Source organism: Clytia hemisphaerica, unplaced genomic scaffold, assembly GCF_902728285.1.
Source record: "Clytia hemisphaerica strain Z4C2 unplaced genomic scaffold, Clytia hemisphaerica genome assembly, whole genome shotgun sequence".
Classification (NCBI taxonomy): Eukaryota; Metazoa; Cnidaria; class Hydrozoa; order Leptothecata; family Clytiidae; genus Clytia; species Clytia hemisphaerica.
In genome coordinates, this window is record NW_027104189.1 from 465,095 (window position 1) to 489,677 (window position 24,583).

General features: G+C 34.8%; 1 protein-coding gene and 1 long non-coding RNA gene across 3 annotated transcripts; one reads left to right on the forward strand and one right to left on the reverse strand.

The window, feature by feature from the left end:
* Positions 1 to 555: 555 nt before the first annotated feature.
* On the reverse strand, positions 556 to 16,165 carry LOC136814969 (Na(+)/citrate cotransporter-like). 2 transcript variants are annotated; one of them, XM_067071392.1, is made up of 13 exons: positions 15,931 to 16,165; positions 15,099 to 15,375; positions 12,629 to 12,805; positions 11,074 to 11,176; positions 10,349 to 10,498; positions 9,922 to 10,041; positions 6,393 to 6,509; positions 4,692 to 4,796; positions 3,985 to 4,082; positions 3,626 to 3,735; positions 2,949 to 3,110; positions 2,382 to 2,519; positions 556 to 2,079 (listed from the first exon to the last, which is right to left on the reverse strand). In XM_067071392.1, exons 1-13 carry the CDS (start codon positions 16,018 to 16,020, stop codon positions 1,879 to 1,881), a joined length of 1,848 nt encoding a protein of 615 aa, XP_066927493.1. In that variant the 5' UTR covers positions 16,021 to 16,165; the 3' UTR covers positions 556 to 1,878. The 2 variants fall into 2 exon arrangements, with proteins under 2 accessions (XP_066927493.1, XP_066927494.1); XM_067071393.1 differs by having other exon boundaries at positions 1,295 to 2,079; positions 12,566 to 12,805; positions 15,931 to 16,131.
* A 259-nt stretch (positions 16,166 to 16,424) lies between these two features.
* Positions 16,425 to 24,497, forward strand: LOC136814970 (uncharacterized). Its single transcript, XR_010847664.1, has 2 exons — positions 16,425 to 16,529; positions 23,264 to 24,497. It is a non-coding gene; the product is annotated as an uncharacterized lncRNA (long non-coding RNA).
* Positions 24,498 to 24,583: the final 86 nt, after the last annotated feature.

The following is a 24,583-nucleotide window of genomic DNA, read 5'->3' on the forward strand; positions in this document are numbered from 1 at the left end:
GATAATAAATCCAGAGCCTTTTTTTCACGTCTGATTGTTTGTAACTTTTAGTTAGGTTTTTTTAAATGAATATGAAAACTTTTCCTTGAAACTCCTTACAAAGGCGTTAGACACTTATAGCTCTCATAAAAAACGTAAACTACATTTTTGCTCATTTCATCCCTGTGTCAGACCTTGGAACTAATGAAAAGCTTTAACTTCCTCTGTACTAACATTCTTTTAGTGATAGCAATTGCGTGTGTAAGCAATCATTGATTGACAAGTCTAGTAGTAGACTAGACTTGTACCATAATAAACTAAGTCGTTGTATTTCGCTACGGCTTACGCTTGCATTATACTGCGTTCACCACAAACCACTCCCCAACGGCAATTTATCTTTTTCATAAGAACTTTAAGCAATATTCCCGCGTTCCTGTGTCAAGATGCACATACTGCATCCTGAATTTTAGATGTGAGTGATACCTCAGCCTGCTCACAGGAGACCGTAAGCCTGGCAAAAGTCCTAATAATAGCAGAAATCAAGCAAATAAAAGTTTCTTATTTGAAGCAGCAGAATTATCGGTATACAGTACTTTGATAGTAATTTGTCAAAAAAAAGAGATAATATAAAATTTATCATACTTTACAAAATGAATAGTTGATTAATATCGTCTATAATTATACCTACAATTAATGGCTCTTCTAAAAAAATCTCAGGTTTTTTGAAATTAAAGCCTGCCGCACCCTTGTGAGAAATAAACTTTATGCTTTTTTTGCGATCTTTGAAAAAAAAGTTGGCAATTTTGGTCACGCAAGACTAAAACGAAAATTCAGCATCGCAATGATGAGGTCAACAGTATATAATTTTCTTCTATTTTCTTCTATTGGCAGTCTTTGCATTTGAAATATTTGGTGAGTAGAAAGTTTGGATGCAAAGAGTTTGGCCTCTATACACGAAAATCAATCAATACTGTTTCTTTATAAGAACAAAACCCGTAAAAGAACATAAGTAGACTTGGTCGACCAAAATACTAAGAGCAAGTTAAAACATTTTTAGGCACAAAATACTCACGAAATAGTGAAATTAAGAACATTTTAAGAACATATTTAGGCTTAAAACTAAAAATGTTAACAACATGCAAAGGCTTAAAAATTAATGGATATTGTTATTAAAAAAAGTGTATTGTTTTTGGAATTTTCGTATGTGCACACCGTGTATTTTTCAAAAAAGATCCCAGCAAAATTATTTTATAATAAATGTTATGTAAAAAAATTATTCACAGTAATCATAGTAATAAAATTGGCAATTAAAAAATAACTGGGTAGAAAATCATCATATTTGTCATCATTCTATCTAAAAAATATTTTGCTATATAAAATCTACTCACATGAAGGTATAATGAATATATACAAAGGTAAAAGAAATAATAACATAACCTTGCTGAAAGTGAAAAAGTAATAAAAATCAAGTAAAACAATGTTGTACTGAAGGCATAGTTGAACATTCAAGGCCTTTGTAGTTGTTGGATGACAATATATCATGAACAGAACATAACTGAACAAGTTACAGAGCTCAGGTCTTCCATGAAGATTCCACACTATTTAAAAACTCTCACATCGACGGTTCCCACAGATCTACCAATAGCCAGAACCAAAGTGGGACAGCTTGAGACTTAGCCAATAAGCTCCAAAAGAGTCTATTAATTGTTGTCAAAACAAGAGGAACGCGATTCCAAAAGATTGAACTCACCAAAGAATTTCCGGGTGGATGTTAATCGTATTTCCGGAACCATGCAACAATAATATTTTGATGTTTGAAACTAAAAATGGGATCTGTATATGTCCCATTTGGAAAGCGTATAGCTGCACCAGCGTGGAGAATAATATACCTTTAAACTTTTAATAAAAGAATGTGGAATTTGCAAGAGTTGAGTTGCCCATAGCAATCGTCGCATTAGGGTAACAAGCATCTTTCATCGATTCACTTGCACGTGCCCACTCAGGAAATGTACCTAAGTCATAATATTCATATCCCCAAGTATTGATAGACAAAGTGACCAAAAGGATTCCAATGATGTTCATACCGAACCCAGCTTTAGCCTGTAAAGAGAAAAATGCAAGTTGAATTTAACAAAGTTCAATGTAGAATTTATTAAGTTCAAAGCACGCTAATTACTGAGGCTAAGCATACCAGGATAATCACGACGACGGACGAAAAATGTAATAGGCCAGTGAAAATACGAAATTTGGTTGGTTGAAACTCACTAGCTCACTAAATTTTCGTTCGTCGTCGTGATTTTACCGATTTACCTAACTTCACTATTATTTCTTGCGTATACTCCTTAGCCGTCAAAAATTGGATGCAACTCTTATAATTATTCATGTTTGAAAAAATGTCTCACCATATCAGCGACAGTCAATCTTCCGGTACCGAAGACAATAGCATTTGGTGGCGTTGCTACGGGTAACATAAATGCAAACGAGGCACATACAGTAGCGGGTACCATCATGTATAACGGATTGACACCAATACTTTGACCCTAAAATGATAGTAATCCTAACTCAATAAGTATTCACCCAGAAACCTTTAAAATTTATCAAACCCCTGTCTCAATTTTAATGTGTGGGCAAAATACCGTATAATTAACCCCCTATAAGTCGAACTTATTAAAAGTATGAGATATTGACGATAGAGAAGATTAAATATTTACAGTAGGCAAAGTGTTCAGATTGAAATTTAGAAACTAAAGCTGGTGCTATCCAATATTCTTATTAAAGCCTTGGATAAAAGACGCAGATAGTCGAAAATGCCAAGTTCTATCAGCCTCACTCGAGATTTTCCGATTAAAAATGAGCAATAAAATGAGAACTTGCATGAGTAGCTTAAGAAATGCCAAATTCATTAAAAACGACTTTGAGGCAAAAAATCAGAGATTTCAAATCAGAAAATAAAATAAAAAGGAACTTGCCAATGATGCCAGGATGGGTAACAAAATGGTAGCCGTAGCTGTGTTCGAAGTGATTTCAGTGAGGAATGTTAACATTGTACAAATGATGAAAACGAGTGCAGATTCAGGGATTGATTTTAAACTGCTCAATTGACAACTCAAATAGAGCGATAGACCAGATTCCTGAAAAGTGAAAGATAAACACTCATTCAAGATCCAAGATCGACAGCCTAAATCATAAGACCCCAGGGGGAGAGTCGGTAGTAAAATCTGGGCAAAATGACAGACGGAAATGTTATGACGGGTACCTTTTCCAATATGTTTAAAATGTAAGGGTAGAAAAATCTAGATATTTTGCCCAAAAATGTTAGAATTTTGACCATTTTTTGCACAAAAGGGATTGGAAATTGGGGGGGGGGGATGCACTCTAAGCGTATGATTTCCACCAATTTCCACTGCACTGTAAGGGTGCAATTTTAAAAGCCAATTTTTTGCTTTCACATACCGTCAGTCCGCAAACCCAATGCCCCCCGGACCAAAACGTCACTAAACCTAATGAGATTAGCCGGTTAGATTTGGTATAAATTAAAAAAATTCATTACTCTTCAAATATTCAATTTTAATGCTTTTGTGTGGAACATTTAATCTAAATAAGGATAAAAACACCAATATACTACTTTGATTTAAATCGAATTTACCTTGCAAGCAGTTGCCAGGGCGAATCCTGCTCCAAGTAAGAACAGGACATTCCAGGGGAATTTCTCTGAAACATATTTCCATTCTAAAATCGTCTTTGATGGAAGCTTCTCTGTGAAAAATTTCGAAAAAACGAAATGATGAAACGAAAAAAAATCAAAATAATGACGGTTTATTGCTGAAAAAAGTAGTCGAGTCGAGACCCCCGGCATAAGCCTCCCTCTGGTTTTTAAATTTGAATTCCCTTGCTTTTAGCACCTCCTTATTTTGGGCTATCTATGCGACACCAGTAAATTTTCCGTTAAATTTCAGGACAAAGACGAAGCCGATCTTGACCAATCAACAAAGTACTAATGCTTACTCTTTGGACGGCCTTTGGCGAAAATTTCTGGAGTTTGTGAGGGTAGTTGAAATAGTAAAAATCCAATTATTATTGCCGCTGTGCCATCACTAATGTATCTAAAAAAGAAGTTTATCAAAATTTAGCGTTAAAGAGTTTTTTGTGTGAAAGATAACGGATGGGTGGAACGAGCCACAGTCTGTTATAATTTCTCCCAGCCTTTACTAACTGACAGAGGACAACGGTAAATCAACCGCCCTCAATTTGAAGGTAAAAACATTCCTGTATGAAATCTTTGCCATTGCAAGATGCTAGAATTTAGTGGTAACAGAACACTAAGATTTTAGCTTAATGACGATTATTAGGTGTGTTCAAAACAAAGATTTGAACCATTATGTTTGCTTTCTTCTAGAAATGATCCAATCTTACGGCTGAAAAGTACGAAGTGACCTTTCAGCGTTTAGAAGAATAACAGCATAGTTCGGACCCCCCCCTTTCTTAAGGGGGGATGACACCTTCCAAAAAAAATGAAGAAGACTATTTTCAAGCACTGTTATGAAATTTGGTATTCATGAAAGGAAGTTTTCAGTTAGAGTAATCTGAAGAAAGAAGTTTATCATTTCGCATTCTCTCTTTAAAGATATTTAGGATCATTTAGGAAGGGGGGATCAGACCCCTTTCCGCACTATGTAACAAGATTAAGGAGATGGTCTACTTGGTCAACTTACTTTGCTTTGAATAGTTCTCCCCATCCTGGCATGAATTTTGGTTCACGGAAAAACCAAAGAAGAACCAACATTAAGAAATTGATGAGAACTGTTATTTCAGCGTACCTAGAAATAGAAATAGATAATGACTTAAAAAGCTAGACACGAATAAAGGGTCTTAGTTCGTCGAAAAGGTTCTGTAATTTACAGTTGGAAATTTTTAATCATGGAACCTTATTACACTTTCACTGTAGGTATAGCGTGTACTGGTTTAGTGAATTTAGAGGGACCGCCTGGGACCGCCGTCACCAGCTCTAACGGGTAGTACATACATCCATACTCTCTGACGTTGTCTACGTCATTTTCAAAAGTTTACCCATAAGTAATCAAAACTTTATCGAGAATCTTAGCTAAACTCTGCTGTTTTTAAGCAGCACGTTTACATTTTGTGGTGTCATTTACTGCCAATATTGTCACAACGTTTACCAGTGGAGTAATTAGAATTGACAGGTTTAAGTTCCGGGTATATAACTTAGTACAGTTGAGTCTCCATAACTCAGATACGCACGGGGAATTGGAATATTTGTTCGAGTTAAGGAAATTTCGAGAACACCCTGTCATGCAAGTGCAAGTTCAGAGAATACAATAGCATCATATTTCGTTTACAGTTTTGAAATAGAATCATGAAGGAACAGACATAATAAGCTCTCGTTAATGGCGTCTCAAAACTTTTTGTGGTTTATGAAATCAAACGTAGAAGGGATTATGAGAAAAGAGAAAGTAATTTGACCTGGATTGCGGACAAATATTATATAAAACTGTATAAAAGTTTCGTAGTAGATTAACGAATATTCCTCGAGATCATCTGTCGTAATTGATTGTCTTAGTTGGCTTTCTTAAAATATAAGATTAACCCTACCGACCATAGATTTATAAAGCCCGAAGGGCTAGATAGCGTACTTTTGCTTAAAAGTGTGTCGTGGTTAGTTAGGAAATCCTACCTAAATCACGTGACATTACAATATAATTTCAGCGCTTGACCAATCAGAAGCTTTGCGGATTTTCGAAAAGCAATAGCAACAATATTTTTTCTGATATTCACTTTTTTTTAACCTGCGATGGCTTAAAGCCCGACATCTAGCCCTTCGGGCTTTATATCTATGGTACCGACGTCGTACGCTTTGAATCTGCCATCCAAAGTTCCATCTCTTTCGAACTAACCACATTATGATGCATGTTTATGTGAAATTTACCTAATTTCCTAATTTGACTCCTTTATTGATATACTTTCTAAAAATGTAAAACAAGGGCTTTGACTAAAGAATTCGCGTAATTTTACAAAACCTCCCTCCCCTACTACATGTGGTGGAAGATGCTGTATACGAAGGGTCCTTTACTATTTGTTTAGGTTCAAATTCTATTTCATTTTTGGACGAAAGTTCCAATTTAGCTAAATCAATTCGCCTGGATACTTTATGCAATATTGAAACATACAGTTTACACTCGTCGAATTTGAAGTCAAATGGGAAGTCTTTTTTTGTTCGAATTACAGAAAGATTCGAATTATAGAAACCTACGATGGTTTCCTATTGACCAAAGCTGAGAATTATTTCGAATTACAGAAAGATTCGAATAATAGAAGGTCATATTAGCTAGCCTCCACTGTAATCTGACTGAGACGGAAAGACATCAAAAAGTTTTAACTAATGAAAAAAAACTTACGTTACGGGACCGAGATCGTCATATTGTTTCTTCATCACATCGTACATTTCTTTCCCTTTGTCAGATTTGGGCGCTCCTTTCCCGCACATACGTTTCAAAAAACTGAAATGTCTCAACCTGAATATGGAGATAAAAATGATTTGCTTTCTTTATGAGTACGCTCCAGCATGCATGCAAGAATTTTCATACCTTTGAGATTTTGACCAATTAGACCCATTTTTCACTGACAGTATAGGGAAACTTTGACTGTTATTCATTTTGATTCCTAGCCTTAGGGAAGACATTTTAGAATTACTTTTGTTAAATTATTTCTCAAATGGTCTGAAATCGCTAAAATGAGCTTTTTTGTACCTTTAGCTAAGGACTTTATTGGCGGAGGTCTAAGGTAAAGCTCTAGGGTGGCGGACCAATTTGTAATCAAAAACGATTGTTACGTCATCTCTAGACGGGGTCAACTGCCCTTGCACGTTAACCTAAATATTTGTGGTTGGATCTGACAATTCCCTAAAATGAGGACTGCATGGCGTCGTCCACATGACTAAAGGTTCAATCTTAAAATAAGTGTCTTGGAAAATTAGAAATTTTGCAATTCTATTCTGCTCTTTGAGATTGGTCCTTTTGTCATATGAAAACATTGACTATTCCTCTACATGAAAAAAAAGGCAATCTCAATCTCAAAGATGACCACGGTAAAACTTTGAATTTTGGCACTAATTTTGAGATTTAACCTTTAGTCATGTAAACGACGATGGCTGGGTGACTGATTATAGAAAGGACATTTGCAGTAAATGCAGGATAGTAAATGCAGGATATTATAGACTGACTGGATATTACTGAAAGGTAAATCTGATGGTTTTCGAGAAATTCTGTGAGTAGGTGAAAATTTCCCCTTTCATTGAATCGGAGAAGAGAGATGCGTGGGCTTGAAAAAAATAATTATCAATAGAAATATCAAATTGCTGCTAAAGTATCTCATTTCGTTGGCTGGATGAGAAAGTCTGTTTCTTGTCAAAACCGCTGTTGAAAGATTTGTCAATATTTGGAATAATATAACATGAAAAATGGTTACAAATCGAAGGATGTCATTTGATTACTATGATAAAATACCACACACTTTGATATGAATGAACGTTCTCCAGGACATTAAGCAAATTTCCCTCTAGTTTTCTGCCAGTTTTTACTACCAAGTCCGACCACAAAGCTCTCTCGGGTATATTTCTTAGCGTCCGGCGAAAATAGATAAAATTTCAAACAAACATGAATCATAGCCCTCTAAAAAACCGCAGGTAGTACAAGGAGTACGAATTCGTTACTTAGTGGATGCCAGCAGCCTATGGATCATTCGGGTGATTTTTAGCCCGGGGGGGGGGGGGGGCAGCTGGGAAAAAGTACCGACGGGTATGTGCAGGTCCTAAGGGTATCTTTTCCAATATGTTTAAAATGCACTGTAAGAGTCGGAAAAACTAGAGATGCACTGTAAGGGTAGAAATTTCAGAAAATTCCTGAAAAATCTAGATATTTTGACCAAAAATGCTAGAATTTTGACCATTTTTTGCACGAAAGGGATCGAAAATTTGGGGGAAAATGCACTCTAAGGGTATGATTTTCACTGATTTTTGCTGCACTGTAAGGGTGCAATTTTAAAAGCCAATTTTTGGCCCGCACATACCGTCAGACCGCAAACCCAGTGCCCCCCCCCGGGTCTTTTAGGCTTGAGTTGCCTTTTTCTCGGCTAGTGATTTGTCTGAACTGTTTAATCGAGTTAATTTTCATTAATAATTGAGTGCTATCAGTTATGTTCTTTTGGTTTTTGTAAGCTTAAAACAAGCTTCTTCACGTAAAATTCTTAAAAATTTAACGTCAAATTTTAAGGACTCGCATAATTTTTTTGGACCCACGAGATACCCACGTAATTGTTTTGGACCCACGTAATTTTTTTTTCGAACCCACGAGATACCCACGTAATTATTTTTTTTTGACCCACGAGTTACCCACGTAATTTTTTTGCACCCACGAGTTACCCACGTAAATTTATTTTGGACCCACGTAATATTTTTCTGGACCCACGAAATACCAACGGAAATTTTTTTGGACCCGCGTAATTTATTTTGGACCCACGTAATTTATTTTGGACCCACGAGATACCCACGTATTTTTTTCTCGACCCACGAAGGCACGAGACCCACGAAGGCACGAGACCCAAGAGGGCACGAGCCACGTAACCCACGAGACCCACGAGGGCACGCAAGACATGCAAATAATCACACTCGTAAAACGTGCTCTAAGCGATAATTAGTGACATGGAATTTTTAAGATCGATAAAAACGTTAAGTGGTGTAAACAAAGATTATCGTCTTAATCTTATCTTAAATCCAAACATGTTCACTCACGTGTGCTTTTTTACAAACTTGCAACTATGTGGAAGTTAACAAAACTTAACCTTAAAATATGAGTGGTAAATAGTTTTGATATTATCATAATCGAATGTTAGGTGTATACCTTATAGATTTTGTCTCTTACAGAAGGTAGCAAATAATGGTATAATAACAGGACAGGGAAACAGAGAATAATACTGAAATGGCACTATCTTGAGAAACAACTTCTTGAGAAAAAGGTTCTATTGTATTTTTCCAGGAAAATGCACTCATTAACATAATGATTGCCGATAGACAGGCATCGAACGTTATTGAGAGATAACTTCTTGGGAAAATGTTCTGCTATAATAATAACAGGAAAATAGACTCCTTATCATAATTTCTGCCAGTAGACAGACGTTGAACATTATCTAATCAAAGAACTTGATATTCATCTAAATACCATGAATTAGGAAAAAATCCTAAGAATTTACTCTATTAGGCGACATCTAATTAATTTGTTGTTGTCCCAACCGAGTAACGTAAAGAAAAATTAGGTCAGTATAAATAAAGGCTATGTTTCACCCATAAAACGCATAAAATAATGTGCTTGGTGGAAGTTCTAATAAACTTCCAATTGATATTTAGGCCAACTTTTAAGTTAGTTGAAGTTAGCTCAGATTTTGCCAATAGAAGATTCTTAACACTATTTTAATTATTAGCGAACAAAAAGGGGTTGAACCTTACCCGGGGGGGGGGGGTACTTAGGCAAAATGGGTGCAGGGTATGTTCGAGCCATAAGGGTCCCTATTGAGTCTCTGTAAGATCCAAAATTCACGAAAATCGAAATTTCCTCTCTCAAAGAAAAAGCGTCAATTTTTTCTCTCTAAGGGAAGACTTTCAATTTTTGACTCGGACATACTCGTCACTTCGCAACTCTAGTACCCCCCCGGATCTTTCCTACTCTGTCCAGAGTATCTTACGTAGTGTTTTGTCTCTACGTTAATGAATTTTGAAATCTCCGTAGATATCTAGACTGGATTCGTTTATAATGCGTGTAATAAAGTAGTATAGGCGTTATATGATAATACGATTATTGTTACGGTAAAATTGTTCCTTCCATTACTTTTGCTTTATTTCTACTATGGCTGAATTAGTATCGAACGCAATCTTACCCGATTCCCAGAAACATAGCTTGAAGATAGATCCATGCGATCAGTAAGAAGATTAACATTTGTGGGAAAGCGTACACGAACCAAAAGATGAAACTGACTGATGGTGCTTTTGGAAAGACACTAAAATGAAGAAATGATTAATTACAATATAGGAACCGCAAATTTTGTATTTTCTCTAATACATATATTCATATTGATGAGTGACGCCCCCTATAGAGAGCAACGCTACGTGCTTTATAAGGTAATGAAGTATTCGAGAATGCCAATAACTCGAATGATTCGCAAAAAGCTTACTAAGTTGGCTCGGATTTCTTTTCAAATTGCACTTTGAAATCTTCCTTGTTCAAAACATGCCCACGTGTCTCATTGTATTAGACAAGGGATAGTTCTAACAATTTCTTTATCAACTAAGAACAAAATAACTTACTCGTCAACTTGGCCAGCTAAAACGAGTTGAGGGGCGGTTCCAGTGAGAGTACCTGTACCTCCGATATTTGCTGAGTAACAGATACATAACAACATGGCTTTGCAGAGCTGCCGGTGGCGTTCGTACTCTTCATTATCTTTCGAGTTAATCCTGGAACGAGTGAAAAGCATAATGTCTGATGATGATGTACAAACCTTGCGCAGAATCAATAAATTATTATTCTGTATGTACACCCCTGTGTCACAGACCTACTGGGACCCCATCCCCACAGGAAAATTTGGCAAAAATTTGGTCCCCGTTGGGAAAATACCCTGGAATTTCAACCTCACTGGGAGATTGACTTTGATTTCATCCCCACTCGAAAATCAATGTCTAAAAATTACACTCCAAAACCATCCCCACTGGATTTTTTAACCTTAAATTTATATCCCCGTTGGGATTTCGATAGGAATTTTTATCCCCACTGAAGAAAAAGGTTCCATCGGGGCTGTGAGACAGGGGTGTGTATGTGAGTAATAGTTAGGTTCTGCAGAACCGGATTGCTGATCCTATTAGTATAAAAGTGAGATTGCTAGCCCGCACTTATGAAGAACAGCCTCTAAGCAGGTTTGATAGATCTAGTACAAAATCAGGTGGATGGCTTGCACGCACTAGTCTACAGTTAGACTGATTAATGATTACAATACTAATTTCCAGTGGTCTAGAAATTGAGAATAACTTCTTACACTAGCTTTGTCATGGTATCTGAATTGGAGACAGTTCCCTCTTTAACATTATATCGCATCGTTTCTTCTTCATGTTGTATTGAATTTCCGTTGTCAATCACATCTAAATAGAGTGGAGACGCACGCGTGAACGTATTTTTCATTTATAAAACACATAGACAGTCCTAAAAATGCTGAATTTTCGTTTTCAATCTAAATGGAGTGGAGATGTACGTAAACGTAAAAGATTTATATTCAAACACGTAGGCAGTCCTGAAAATGCTAACGCTAATGCTAATATTCTGTCTCAGACGAAAAACGGACTTGTTAAGTTATGCATATTTATTTTCACAGATTCGTATATTTCGTTGAATTTTGCTGGGTTTTGAATCTGTTTGAATAGAAAATGCCTCTTTTTAAACTTCGCTAAAACGGAAACCCGTTTGACAGTCTGAGACGGAAAATAACTTTTATATTGTGAAGGGGAACTTTGCGGTAAATTACGAAGACTTGCGAAACCCGTGATCCTAGATTTTTTATTAAGCATATAGCAATATTTCAAATTTTAAATGTAATGCAATCATGATCGTTAGCGAGGGTTTTGTAAAGTAGAATTTCGTTTTCAGAAATTAGGAATTCTATATATCATTTTTGAATTTTGAACTTTTGGGCGCATCGCATTTCAAAATATCTTGTTCAAATAAGATAGAAGAGCTACCAAAAAAAATGCAAAAAATAAAAATTTAACAGGTGATTAGTAAGAATCAAAGCTCGTTAGTAGGCTATAAAAAGTTAGTAACCTTGAACAGACTCTCGAGAATGGATGATTGATTTATAGATTTCGTTGATACAGGAAAATTGAAAATTACTGTTATCCAAAAAAACAAAAACTTTGCAGAATTTTAGGAAACGAAGTTCGAAAATCTTCGTACATTTAGACAAATTTAGCCGAGCATTTTGGGCACCACAAAGACAAGGCTAAAACTATAAATCTCAATTCACCGTCACCGTTCAAAATTTGTATTTTTAGCATTAGTATTCTCGTTAAGACTCACCTGCCTCTGATTGAAACAAAAACCCTCTATAAATGTAACGTATATACGATCCGCCCCAAAAGATATTAGTGCTGTTAATAATTGACACTCTCTAATTCGACATTCTATTATTCAATAAGCTCCATTATTCGATGAAAATCCAATATAGGCCAATATACAAGTCGCAAAATAAAAAGATTGAAGACAAATCACGTTTTTACTCGAAATTTTTATGTGCTTGTTAGATGTTACATGACATTTATTTCTGATTGGTTTGAATTTATTGACACTAAAGTTATCAACTGAAAGTTGTAAAGCAAGTTAAAAGCAAGTAATAGGGGAATACGTGAACTTTTTCGAGTAATCATATGTTTTTTCGGCAGTGATATAATTTTGCAACCCGTGTATTCCTCTTGAAAATCGAATCAGAGAGCGTCAACTGTAACGTAAAAAAAATATTAGTGATACGTTAGTTATACATTTCTTTTGATGAGGTTTAGTATGGTAAGTAGGGATTAGTTGCTGTGTTGCATTGCCATTACTTGCTGCTGCCTCTTCATCAGCTTCTAATTGTTCTTTTTCATCTTTCTCTTCACCGCCGTCTTTATGAAACTTCTTATCCAGTTGTTTGAGTACAGCTTCCATAATGGGTGTCATCATAGCTGTAGTAGCAGTGTTGGTAATCCACATTGAAATGAAAGCTGTTGTCACCATGAAACCTAACACAAGAGATTTTAAACAATATTCTAATAAGTGATGGGTGCGGACTTACAAATATTACAGTCAGTTCATTTTTAGGGTTTTGTAGAACACAACAAAACACTTTAAAAAGGGATTACAATAGAAAAAGGTGTAGCTCTATTTTTTTCCATAATTTAACCAATTTTCATAGTTTAACTCAGGGTACGAATAATAAAATTAATTGGAACCTGTGGTCAAGGCATTTTGTTTTCTTTCGAATTTATTTTCCTTTAAATTGAGACGGATGTGAATTTAAAATCGATTTCAATTTTGGGAAAAAAGATAGACATGAAATAGACATGAAATATTTATACTGACACTCGGCAAGTATTCAGTCATACTTGAATTAACTCTAAAATGCATTTCATCTTAAGTAGAAGCCTTAAATAGTTTTATGATATTAATAACAAGGTCGAAGATAGAATTTCTATTAGTAGGGAAAATGCCACTCACTCTTATTAAAAGTCAAGCAATGTGAAAAGTAGGTTAAATGACACTAAATTGCTTTTAATGTTGCTTTCTTATGGGAACTTTATAGTGATATGTTATATCAACAAGCTGTCTTAAAAGTTTATGAAAACTTTTTTTAATGACAAGGAAATGTAATTTTGATGAATTCTCCCTGATGAAAGCAGTGTTTTAAAATCTTATTACATTTTTAAGTAATCATAATCCTTAAAACTTGATTGCATTAAAAGTAGATTATCAAGCATAAAGATTGCAAATGCAGATATGTCTTTTTTAGCTACACAAAAATTCATTAATTTGGAGACGTTTTTGCAAAAGTTTCAAGTAAGAAAGAGAGTGTTTGTTAATCACATTTTAATATGTTCACTATCATATGACGCACCCTTTTCTCAAAGACCCACTGGGAACCCTTCCCACTCGAAAAAATGGCCAAAATATCGTCCCCGGTGGAAAATTGTCCTCCAATTTTTGTCCCCACTGAAAATAATCAAATAAACCAATCCTCACTGCAAAATAAAATGCTGTTTTCCCATCTCCACTGAATTTTCTGACTGGAAAACAAAAGAATTGAAATCTTCAGCCATAAAAATAAGGGCATATTGATCCCCATCAAGTTTTAGTCTATTATTTTTACCCCCACTGGCTGAAAAAATCCTACCAGGTCTGTGAGAAGGGGTGTTATGACGTAACAAAACTGAAACTCATCATTTTCATTCATGCTCAGATTTTCACACAATATTGCTCAATGAACCTAGCTGGATTGAGCAACAGTTGAATACATTATTCAAAGGTTCATTTTAAAAATAACACTAAACTAGATACAAAAATATATGATGAGAGGTGAATAAGTTGCTATGGGATTTAGATATATTCAAAAGTTTCAATTTTCTAATAACATTTCAAAAAGTAAAAAGGCAACTGGGGCAGGGATCTGTTTGAAACATGTTTGTGAAAAACGCTCAAAAAGAGGATCCTAAAATTATTCATTTTGCATACTATAGAGAACAGAAAAGTTTCAAATTTCATTTTTTTGGTTAATGAAAGTCCTGTTTTTGAAAAAAATCAAATAGTTAACACCTCTTTTTCTGCCTTCAATGTTTATCAAGCAAACAAAGTGTAAAAGAAATTTGTTGCTTTTTAGATGTACCAAATTAAAAAAAAAAGCAATGTTGCATAAATCATTTCAAAGATTTTATTTCTCAGATAAACGTTAAAAGTTATTGCCCTTTCAGGTAAAGGCTTTGATCCTTTTAATGTGAAACAATTCTTTAAAAAGACCAAAAATCAGAAAGCAAATATACAAGGCCTTTATACTTTTTTTGCTACTGTAGGCAACATTTCTTGGATTTTCTTAATCAAAAAGCTACCCATTTTCAGAAGAAGGGAAGACAGAAATAATTAAACTTTTGATGGGACCTTTTTTTTGACAATTAAGTTTATAATAATGATAAAAATCCAATTTGTTTCACTCGGAAATTCTGCCCTTCCTATTTTTCTATATCCCTATATGAGACTTGATTCTTAGCAATAGACCTTTTTTCAAAGAGGCCACCCTGTTGAATAATTATGTAGTCCAGCAGAAAAACAATGATAAAACCATGCATAATTATTACAATGTGCAGGACACAGTAATTATTCATGGCTCTATCATTGTTTTTATGGCTGGACTACATAATTATTCAACAGGACGTCCTCTTTGAAAAAAGGTCTATGGGCAAGACATATTTTTAAAACAGGCTAACAGAAAATTAAATGTACTGTATTCCAATTAGACAAATTATAAAAAGTCAATCCAAAACTTACCTAGCATCAGCCTTCTTGGTTGTGTTCCTACCATTAGAAGAACAAGAAGAGCAACTCTTTTATGAACATTCCATCTTTCTATGGCTAGGGCAATCAATAAACCACCCAATAATAAAATGTTTGTATCTTTCATATACTGCATACATACAACTTTTGCTGGTAAAAGTCCAAGAAAAGGGAAGATAATCAACGGGAGTAGAGACGTCACTGCAAGTGGTGTTACTTCTGTTACCCAAAAAACAGCCATGATTGCAATTCCGTATGCACACCTCATTTCCTATGGAGAAAAATGGTCATCGTGGTAAGACTGGTAAAGAAAAGAACCAAACCACTTGAAGGCTTCTATGAATTTCTGATAAATGGGGGGGGGTTCATGGTTGGCGGAGGAGCGGAATCGGTCCTTTTTTCGGAAGGAGTGGCAGAATTTGACGAAAATTTAGACGGAATTACGGAAATTGGGTTCTCTGACGGAGACAGAAAATTAGATAATTTTAGTGCGGAAAAACAGAATTTAGCAAAAAAGTTTGAGGAATTTCGGAATTGGTAAAAGATATTCAAAATTTGCGGAATTTTCGACAAAAATATTGAATTTTAAAGGAATTTTTGGTGACGGAATTTTGGTTCAATTTAAGACGGTTTGATGGAAATTGGAGAAAAAATTGGCGGAATTGCGGAATCGGGTACCCCCTGAAACCCCCCCCCCCATAAATATGTTGCAAATGAGGGGTTGAAGGTGGGAATTGTAATTAATCAGGAAAAAAGTCAATCAGAAGAGTTTGGAAAAATCTTTTGCTAAGACTTTTAAATGTGAAACAAAAGAAAAAATATTTACCGGCTCATCGATAGCGATCACCATCGGGGAAAGCAAGATCGGTGTCAGAACCAATATCAACAAACGTTTGTATCTCTTAAGATTTTCCATAATCAACGATATCTTGAACAAGGTAGATAACCACCTTTCATAAAAATTAAACTTTCCCTCTTTGACGAACTTACAAAGACCAGAGACCAACTTGATGTGTCTCGACTGGTCGTGATTTGTTCAAAGAATGTTGTAAAATGAAACCGAAATCGAAAATGTAAACAAATATTTTTGACAGCATGGTTTCATGTGATCGTGTAAATTGCCGAATGAAATATCAAATTCAAGGAAGATCTATATTATCTTTTTTATAAAATATCAGAAGTTCATAAAAGTGGTATGATAAAAAAAAGTATATTGAAATTAAAGATTAATGTTTAGAAAAGATGATTATTTGATTAAAAATATAATTAATGATACCTTTCTCTAAAAAATGATTTACTTCCCCGCCATTCTTCTAAAGCTCCCGCCCTTCTTGTTCAAGTTGGAGACGGAAATTCTCCTTCTCGGGAAGTCTTTGGACCTGGATGGAAACCTGTCTCTGGCATTTTGTCTGTTTTTGTATACAGGTATTTGCAGTCTTGTCAGCTTTTTCATTAATATACTAATTTTATGATTTTATTTTCTTCTGCTTTGTTTTCGAATAGTTTTGGGAGAGAGAGGGGGAGCTTTGCCAGCTTGGTAAAATCCATGTGTTTTCATTATGAGAAATACCTCGCAAGTTATCAATGACGCAAGCAATTAACAAAAGAAAAAAACGAAAGATCAAAGAGATTTTCTTTAGCCAAGATTTAAGATGCCTTCGCCAATCTTGGGAATCTCCATTTTTCGATAAGTTATTCGCGCTTTTCGTGACAATTACTCTCATATAAATCTTATCACCACCAGGATTGGCGAAGTTTGTGAAGTTGAAGCACCTGAAGAATTGAATTTTTCAATCATCTGCGGTGGAGCTCAAGTTATCTGAAATTGGAATCGTCTAAAAGACACGATGTGCAATGAATTGTAACAAACAGTGATTGTTGATTTGAAATTCGTTAAAGATGCGAAGTAATTATCTTGGGAGTAAATGAACTGAAAATCAATTTAAAACAATGTAACAAAAAAGTTACAGAATTATGTCCATTTATGTAAAGAAATGTGAAATATTTAGCTTAAAAAGTCACTCACGCATTAAATGTGATGTGCCGTTTTTAGTTCTCCTCTGGGAAAACAAAACCTGCTATGCCGGTTACGATTGATTCGTTTTTTATACTACTTAATTGACAAGGAATTTACGATGTTCTCTACCGTTTTGACTTTTTCGACGTCACAACTATGTGTAAGTACTTTCGTTTATATAATGAAAATACACGGATTTTACCAAGCTGTTTGCTGGCTTTGCTTGCTGATTTTGAGACAAGTTTTTACTAAAATTCCAGATAATTCAACAACATAGACCTTTTTTTAAAGAGGCAGCCGTGTTGAATAATTAAATGTACTCCAGTATAAAAACAATGATACAGCCATGCATAATTACTGTATCATGCATGGCTGTATAATTGTTTTTATGCTGGATGGAGTACATAATTATTCAACATGACTGCCTCTTTAAAAAAAGGTCGTGGCTTCTTCACAAAGACGAAAGACAGATCTGGACTTATTTCGTACTTTCCAGTCTCTTGTTCGTAGTTTTTCTGACTTTCTGGTTCTTTGTGAGTTATTTCTATGTTTTCTAACTTACTGAATGACTTACCGACAGAACGACCCTCGACATGGCCCGAGAATTCTCGGGCCTCTTCGGGCCATGTTCGGGCCATGTTAAATGTTAAATTGATTCAGCATGTCCAGTCAAACAAAATAGTACAAAATAAGATTTGTCTGTTTTGTTTATATATATATCCAGACGGTGTCAATCGAACAACTTCGAACAAAAATCGCAATCGAACCAATCGAACGCAATCAAATGCGATCGAATAATTGTGATTCGATTGTCGAACGTAATCGAATCTCAATCGAACGGCCGATTCCTGGGTAATATTCGATTGTGTTCGATTGCGTTCGAGTAAGGTTAGATTGGTTCGATTGATTGTTGACTATGTTCGATTGGTTCGATTGATTGTCAATTACATTGGATTAATCTTCGATTCCGTTCGATTACGATTATGTTCGATGAGTTTGATTGCAATTAAATTAAATTGGATCACTCTGTTAGAGCTTCTTAGCGTGGGCGGGCGAGCGCTTAAGTACCATACTAAAGCAAATAAAATCTAATACAATTGAATCAATCGAACGTAATCGAATACAATCAAACGTAATCGAATACAATCGAATGTAATCGAATACAATCGAACGTAATCGAAGCAATCGAACATCAAATCCTGGGTAATATTCGATTGCGATTCGATTGCGTTCGACAATCGAATTGCAATTATTCGATTGCGTTCAATTGCGTTTGATTGATTCGGCGTTCAATTCGTTCGATTGACACCGTCTGGATATAAATCGCTCAAAAAAACTTTACGAGCTTCCCGTGGACACGCTTCAGTTTAAAGCCAGGACTAGTTTACTAGCAAATATTTCCACCCTAAGTATATTTATAACTATGCTTTCATACCAAATAAGACATTTAATATTTATATGAATTTACAACATTCATATATTTAATATAATAAAGAGAAACCAAGTTTTTCTCAAAGAAAATTCAGTCCTGAAATTACACGCCTGTTTAAATCATGTTTTCAAAAATTGGCCCGGATGTGGCCCGAGTGTGGCCTGCGTGTGGCCCGAACACTGCCAGAATTCTCGGGACAGCTCGTGCCATACTCGGGCTTTACGCGAATTCCAATAAAAGTTTTGGCCCGTCGAGGGTCGTCCGACAGATCACCACCGGTGGGATTCGAGCCCACTAAATGCAAAGTTCCGATGTTTTGAAACCCATTGCCTTATCCACTGCGCCACAGATTCATGCCAGGACAATGCTTCTGACGGCTATTTATATTGTACAAACTGCAGACCAGACTGTATTAAGAGAAAATCACAAAAGAGTGCTTGTTTCGAGCTCCAACCCTAACCCTAACTGATAATAACCCAATTCCTAGCCAATCTGATATGTAACCACACCCAATCCACACCCATACCCAACCCTACCAGGTCGCCTGGAGGCCCCGACACTATTCCCGCATACCTGCGCATACTGGATCCGAAAAATAGATACATGTCTTTCGTCTTTATGCAGAAGCCTTCACCTTAAGAAAAGGTCTATTAACTGAGTCTGTCAGTCAGTTCTTTGAATCATTTTTTTATATAACAAAAAAAATTTTAAAGGTAATTTTCATTACTTGACTTCTCAGTCTGCCAGTCAAGTCTTTCATTGGGAAATACCTTGTGATCGTGTTGTCCGAGGATTCCGGAGCGCTTTGCTTTTTAATCTGCCAATTTAGATTATATTTAGAAAAAGGGATGGCAAATTTGCTGTGGTCAGTTTTGATAAGGAAATTTTGCTTGTAAAAATACCTTAATGGGATTACCATATAAGTAGGTCTTATCTAATTCTGATTCGAAAATAAGAAGATCTGAATCCCTGATGAAAACTAAATTTCTTTGCTTGGTATTCAACAACTTCCCCGTCGATTTATAACTTGGTAAATTGAGTGATAAGGTAATATAGCCCTTCTAATCCTTCACATTTTCTTTTGCGTCGGAAAAGCTTTTTCAAACTTTCAGCGATGATTGACCAAACTTTTACAATGAAAATTAACCAGCGCATTTTTTATCTTCTTACCTTCTTCATCTTTAATGAAGCACTCTAAGTTTACTGAAAGTAAGCACATAAGATATTCTTATATTAATGATATTCATTTAAACACGCTTCATTATGCGGTGCGGTGACCTTCCTATTATTCCTGTCAATGATGACAGTACCGTTTTTTATTTAGTTAGATCCAACAAATTGATGTTTGGGATTGCACTTTTATAGTTTTGATTTCCATTGAAGAATCTTATTCTGGTTTCATGTTACTAGATGCTGTTTTAGAGCTTTAGAGCTAGCCTGTAAGGATGATACTTCACAAAGATGTGTTTCCAAGTATTTGATTTTTGATTTTCTTAAAGTATCAAATGTATGTAACTGTAACTCATTTTATTGGTCAGTATTTGCTAAAAAACTGAACCATTTGTTTACAAGTCTTCCCAGAGTTGCTGGGCATTTTAATCACCTAAGAAAAAGAGTAATGATTTTAACTTGTACATCGTCCAATTCAAAATATGTTTTAATTTTAGAAGTGAACAAACATCAAAAACACTTAAAGACATGAAAATAAATGATAAAGGCTTATCAGCCTACAGCAGTTGTAGAAGGGGAACAGACAAAGAGGGTTTCCTCTTCAAAAAAGGCGCAGACCTAAGTCATAGTTATAAAAGGCGTTGGTTTGTCTTGAAAGGCAATCTTCTGTTTTATTTTGATAAGTCAAATGATCGTCAACCTATTGGAATGATCATCTTAGAAAATTGTAGTGTAGAAGTAAGTGATGCTGACCGCTTCTCCTTTTGTATACGATTTCAATCACTACAAGCTTCCACCTCAAGAACTTATACCTTATGTGCAGATAATGAAACTGACATGGAACGCTGGATGAAAAGTATCACCTCAGCTTCCTATGGATATTTAGACATGCTTGTAAAAGAATTTGAGAAGAATTTGCAACGTTTAAAGGCTTTAGATGCAGCTGCGAATAATGATTTTGCAGCTCTTTCACAGGAGCAAAACACCAGTGAAGTACTCTTATCTAAAGCAAAACCCTTACTAGATCACAAGGACACTATTGACTCTCCAGCACAATCTCCTAAAGCTCCTCCAAGGAGATCAAAGCATTCAGATGCTGGTGCATTAGTGAAGGAAAAAGTTGCAAAAGTATCCACAGTGACTCGAATGAAAACAAAAAGTTTATCTGTTAAACATGTTAACCGTTCTAGTAGCTCAGATAATATAGCTCGAGAGAAGAGTCCTAATACTGGGCGCAAAACAATTAAAGGAAACCGTGTTTCAGCACCTAGTCAAGAACTTGTGAAAAAGAATAACATATTATTACCAGATGTAGAACAGGATAATGACAAGACCACTTTTGAACAATTACATACATATTTTGGTGGTGCAATATGGACTAGGATTGGTGAAACTCTATAAGTGCATTGATATTTAGGATTATTAATAGGAGTTTTTAAAATTTGACTATAATATAAATGCTGTAATTTTTAATAGTTTTCAGCCTGAAAAGCTGATAACAGAGTCCTCCTAGGTTTATCTATAAATTCCATTTGTTATGCTTGTTGCTTGGACTCAAATTTTGTGTAATACAGGTAGGTGGCCGGAGCTTCCAAAGCTATGAAATACCAAACGATTTTGTAATGAATGTCAGCCATTTTTCCATCAAATACCAGAATACCAATACCTAAATATGTGAAGCCCCTCTATAAGCCAAAAGAGCATTAAAAAACTGCTTGGATGAATATTATGTTGTTTTTACCTCTCCCTATTTAGGTAATGAAAAAGGTAATTACCATGAAATTGACTATTTAATTAAATGTATATATTTTTTGTTACCGGGATGAATTATATTTTTGTACTATAAAATGAACTTAATAATTGAATTTTTAAAATTTTCCTTAGTGTACTTATCAATAATTTCAAAAAGTTTAAAAATGTTTTATTGTATGTAAAATTTTTGCTAAGATTTTCAAAACAGGATACACTTCCATTTGAAAAAGTTTCACCACACAATTAGATTTTAATTTAAAATGTTATATATTTTATTTTCACTTTATACGAATTTTTTTCTGCAAAACCAGAATGAAAGAAATTGGAGATTAATATTTTAACAAAATTAGTCTTTTGTAGGTGAAAAACATTATTTTTGAACCTATTTTTCATTCTTTGTGATGATTGCAACTACGCAATTACAACCATTTTAAAATTCCATTCTAAAATTACTTTTTGCTACAAAATCAGCAATTTTTAGGCTCTTGCTTCACCCTTACTTAGGAGTACACAAATGATGTCAACCTACGTACTACTATCCAATGAACGTTCTTTTCAAGGCTTGAAATTTGTATTAATTTCAGTGGTTTTCATACTGTTCCCTATTGTTGGACCTACCCCGGTGGAGGTCCTATAAATTAACCGTTGTATGTTCGTTCGTTCGTCCATTCGTTCGTTAGTTACTAGCTTTTCTCAATATTGGCTCGTTAGTTTTTTCTGATTTTTTGCACAAAGATGCATAACTATAAACCCTCGAATGTGACGGAGCCCGATTTTCGATAAAAAAAATGTTTTGGGCAAATTTGTTTCAAAAAACGGCTAAACAACAGTTTTTTTGGACTTTGTGAAAAATTGGATCATTAATTTTTTCTGATTTTTTGCATGAAAGTAGGGTACCATCATAGGTAAAAGATGGCTCAAGCAGATTTTTGCAAAGAAATTTTGTTGGCTCAAAAAACGTATGCTTATCTATAAGAATCACTATTAATAAGCATACATCAAAGTTTTTAGTCAAATTATTAAATTTTTTAATGAGACAGATGTTTTTTTTGCCAATGAGGGCTTACTTTTGAAGAATATGTGTTTTTAGACATGAAATTTTGGTTGCTTGACATGTTTTTATAGAAAAACTGGCCCAATTCGATATTTTTTTATAAGCACATTATCAATTACTTAGGTATTAGCTTTTCTCGAGATTGGCTCTTTCATTCTTTATGATTTTTTCCTCAAAGATGCATAACTATAAACCTTCGAATGTAACGGAGCTCGATTTTTGAAAAATAATTTTTGGGGTAAATTTCAGCTAAAAAACGGCTAAAAAACGGCTAAAAAAGGGTTTTTTGGACTTTGAGATATTGGATCATTAATTTTTTCTGACTTTTTGCATGAAAGTAGGTAAAAGATGTCTCAAGCAGATTTTTGTAAAAAAAGAATTTTTCAGCTCAAAAATGCATCTATATCTATAAGAATCACTATTAATAAGCATACATCAATGTTCTTAAAATTACTGAATTTTTTGATGAGATATGTTTCTTTGCTCACAAAGTGTTGAATATGAAAGAATATTTCAAGAGCATGAAATTTTGGTTTCTGAACGTTTTCTTTATAAGAAACAAACGACAAATTTTAATAGATCATCACTATTTGTGTTCTGAATGATTGTTTAATGGTCACGCTCACGTAGATATCAATTATGTGTTAAATGCATAACCAGGTAGGTCCATAAAAGTATCACTTGTATTTTCATACAATCAATAATACATTGTAACTACCAATTATTCTTCACAGTTCAACTAATCAAAAATGGAAGCACTTTCCATAAAGCAGAATGAGGCAATAACACAGATTCAAGCTACATGGAAGGGTTATCGAACGAGAAAATTTATTTTACAGACCAGACAAGAATTTGAAGAAATTTTAAATGAAATTGAAACAGAACTTGGTGAAAAGGTTGAAGAGAAAATATCATGGCCAAAACCTTGTTTATGTTTACCCTATTTTGAAAAAGAAGACAATGCTGTTGAGAATGCTACTTCTAATGAATGGAGCGGTACAAATAATTGTGATGATGAAAAACTGGCACCTCCCATGAATGTTGAATCTGCTAGTATTGGTTTGGTGGAAAATCTAACCAAAATTGTCCAGACAAAAAATGTCCAGGATGGTCAAGTTGATACTGTTTTAGAAGTTGAATCTTCAGATAAAGAAAACTCTTTCGATAATCAAAAGGAATCAATATCAATAGACATCCAACCACATTGTAGACAAGAACAGCGTCTTCTTACTGAAAGCTGGCTAACTGATAAGTCGTTCGATTTACATTCAACGTATATTGAACAGAATCCTGAGCAACCGCTGGACAAGGAAAGTTTGAAAACCCAACAAATAGACTTAATGTTAGAACTAATTTGGATTCAACAGGCAATACAGAGTCGAAAAGTTTATTTACGTTTGAAAGGCAAATCGTCCTCCAGTTGATAAAAAATGGTCTTCTACAATCACCGCCATAATATTTGGCACAAAAGGGGAATTGTTTTAAAACTTTAAAACTGCAAGTGATTTTCAAGTGCTTTAAACTAAAGTACGGTTAGAAAGTTGAGTTTTAACTTTGGATTTTAAAATTAGACTTAAGACTTTAGGGACCTAAGGATCTCAGGATCTAAAAGCTCAACAATTTTCCAATGTTATGGCTGAGAATATAGCCTGGAAGACACTTGACCCCTCCCGAATCGAAAAAATCTTATGAAACAAAGTTGAAGTACTGAAATTCGCAATCCTCGCCTGAGCTTTAAATTCTAAAAAACGTTAAAATGCCAAAATTGCCAATATATTTCGGCACTGATTGTAGTGATAAATTATCAAGTTATTTTTTCCTAGCCCGATTACTTATGTATTGTTAAATATTTAGTGTTTATTACATTTACACCGATTGTACTATATATGTCTAAAGTTTTTATATTTAAAATTAGTTTTCAAATGAGGTCTACACTTTATCTAATCACACATGATACTATAGCTACTATTAGACGTGGTTTTTGAGTAGCTTGAGAAATAGGGATACATAGTGCTGCTTGGCTTAGTTTTTTCGAGTTTAAAGTACTCTTGAGG

Excerpts from the sequence above, each read along its gene's own strand:
- LOC136814969 (XM_067071393.1), bottom strand. The coding sequence starts at position 16,020 with ATGGAAAATCTTAAGAGATACAAACGTTTGTTGATATTGGTTCTGACA. Across the intron at positions 4,083-4,691 it reads GGAGAACTATTCAAAGCAAA|ATACATTAGTGATGGCACAG; the intron begins GTAAGTTGACCA and ends CTTCTTTTTTAG. Across the intron at positions 3,736-3,984 it reads CGCCAAAGGCCGTCCAAAGA|AGAAGCTTCCATCAAAGACG; the intron begins GTAAGCATTAGT and ends AATTTTTCACAG.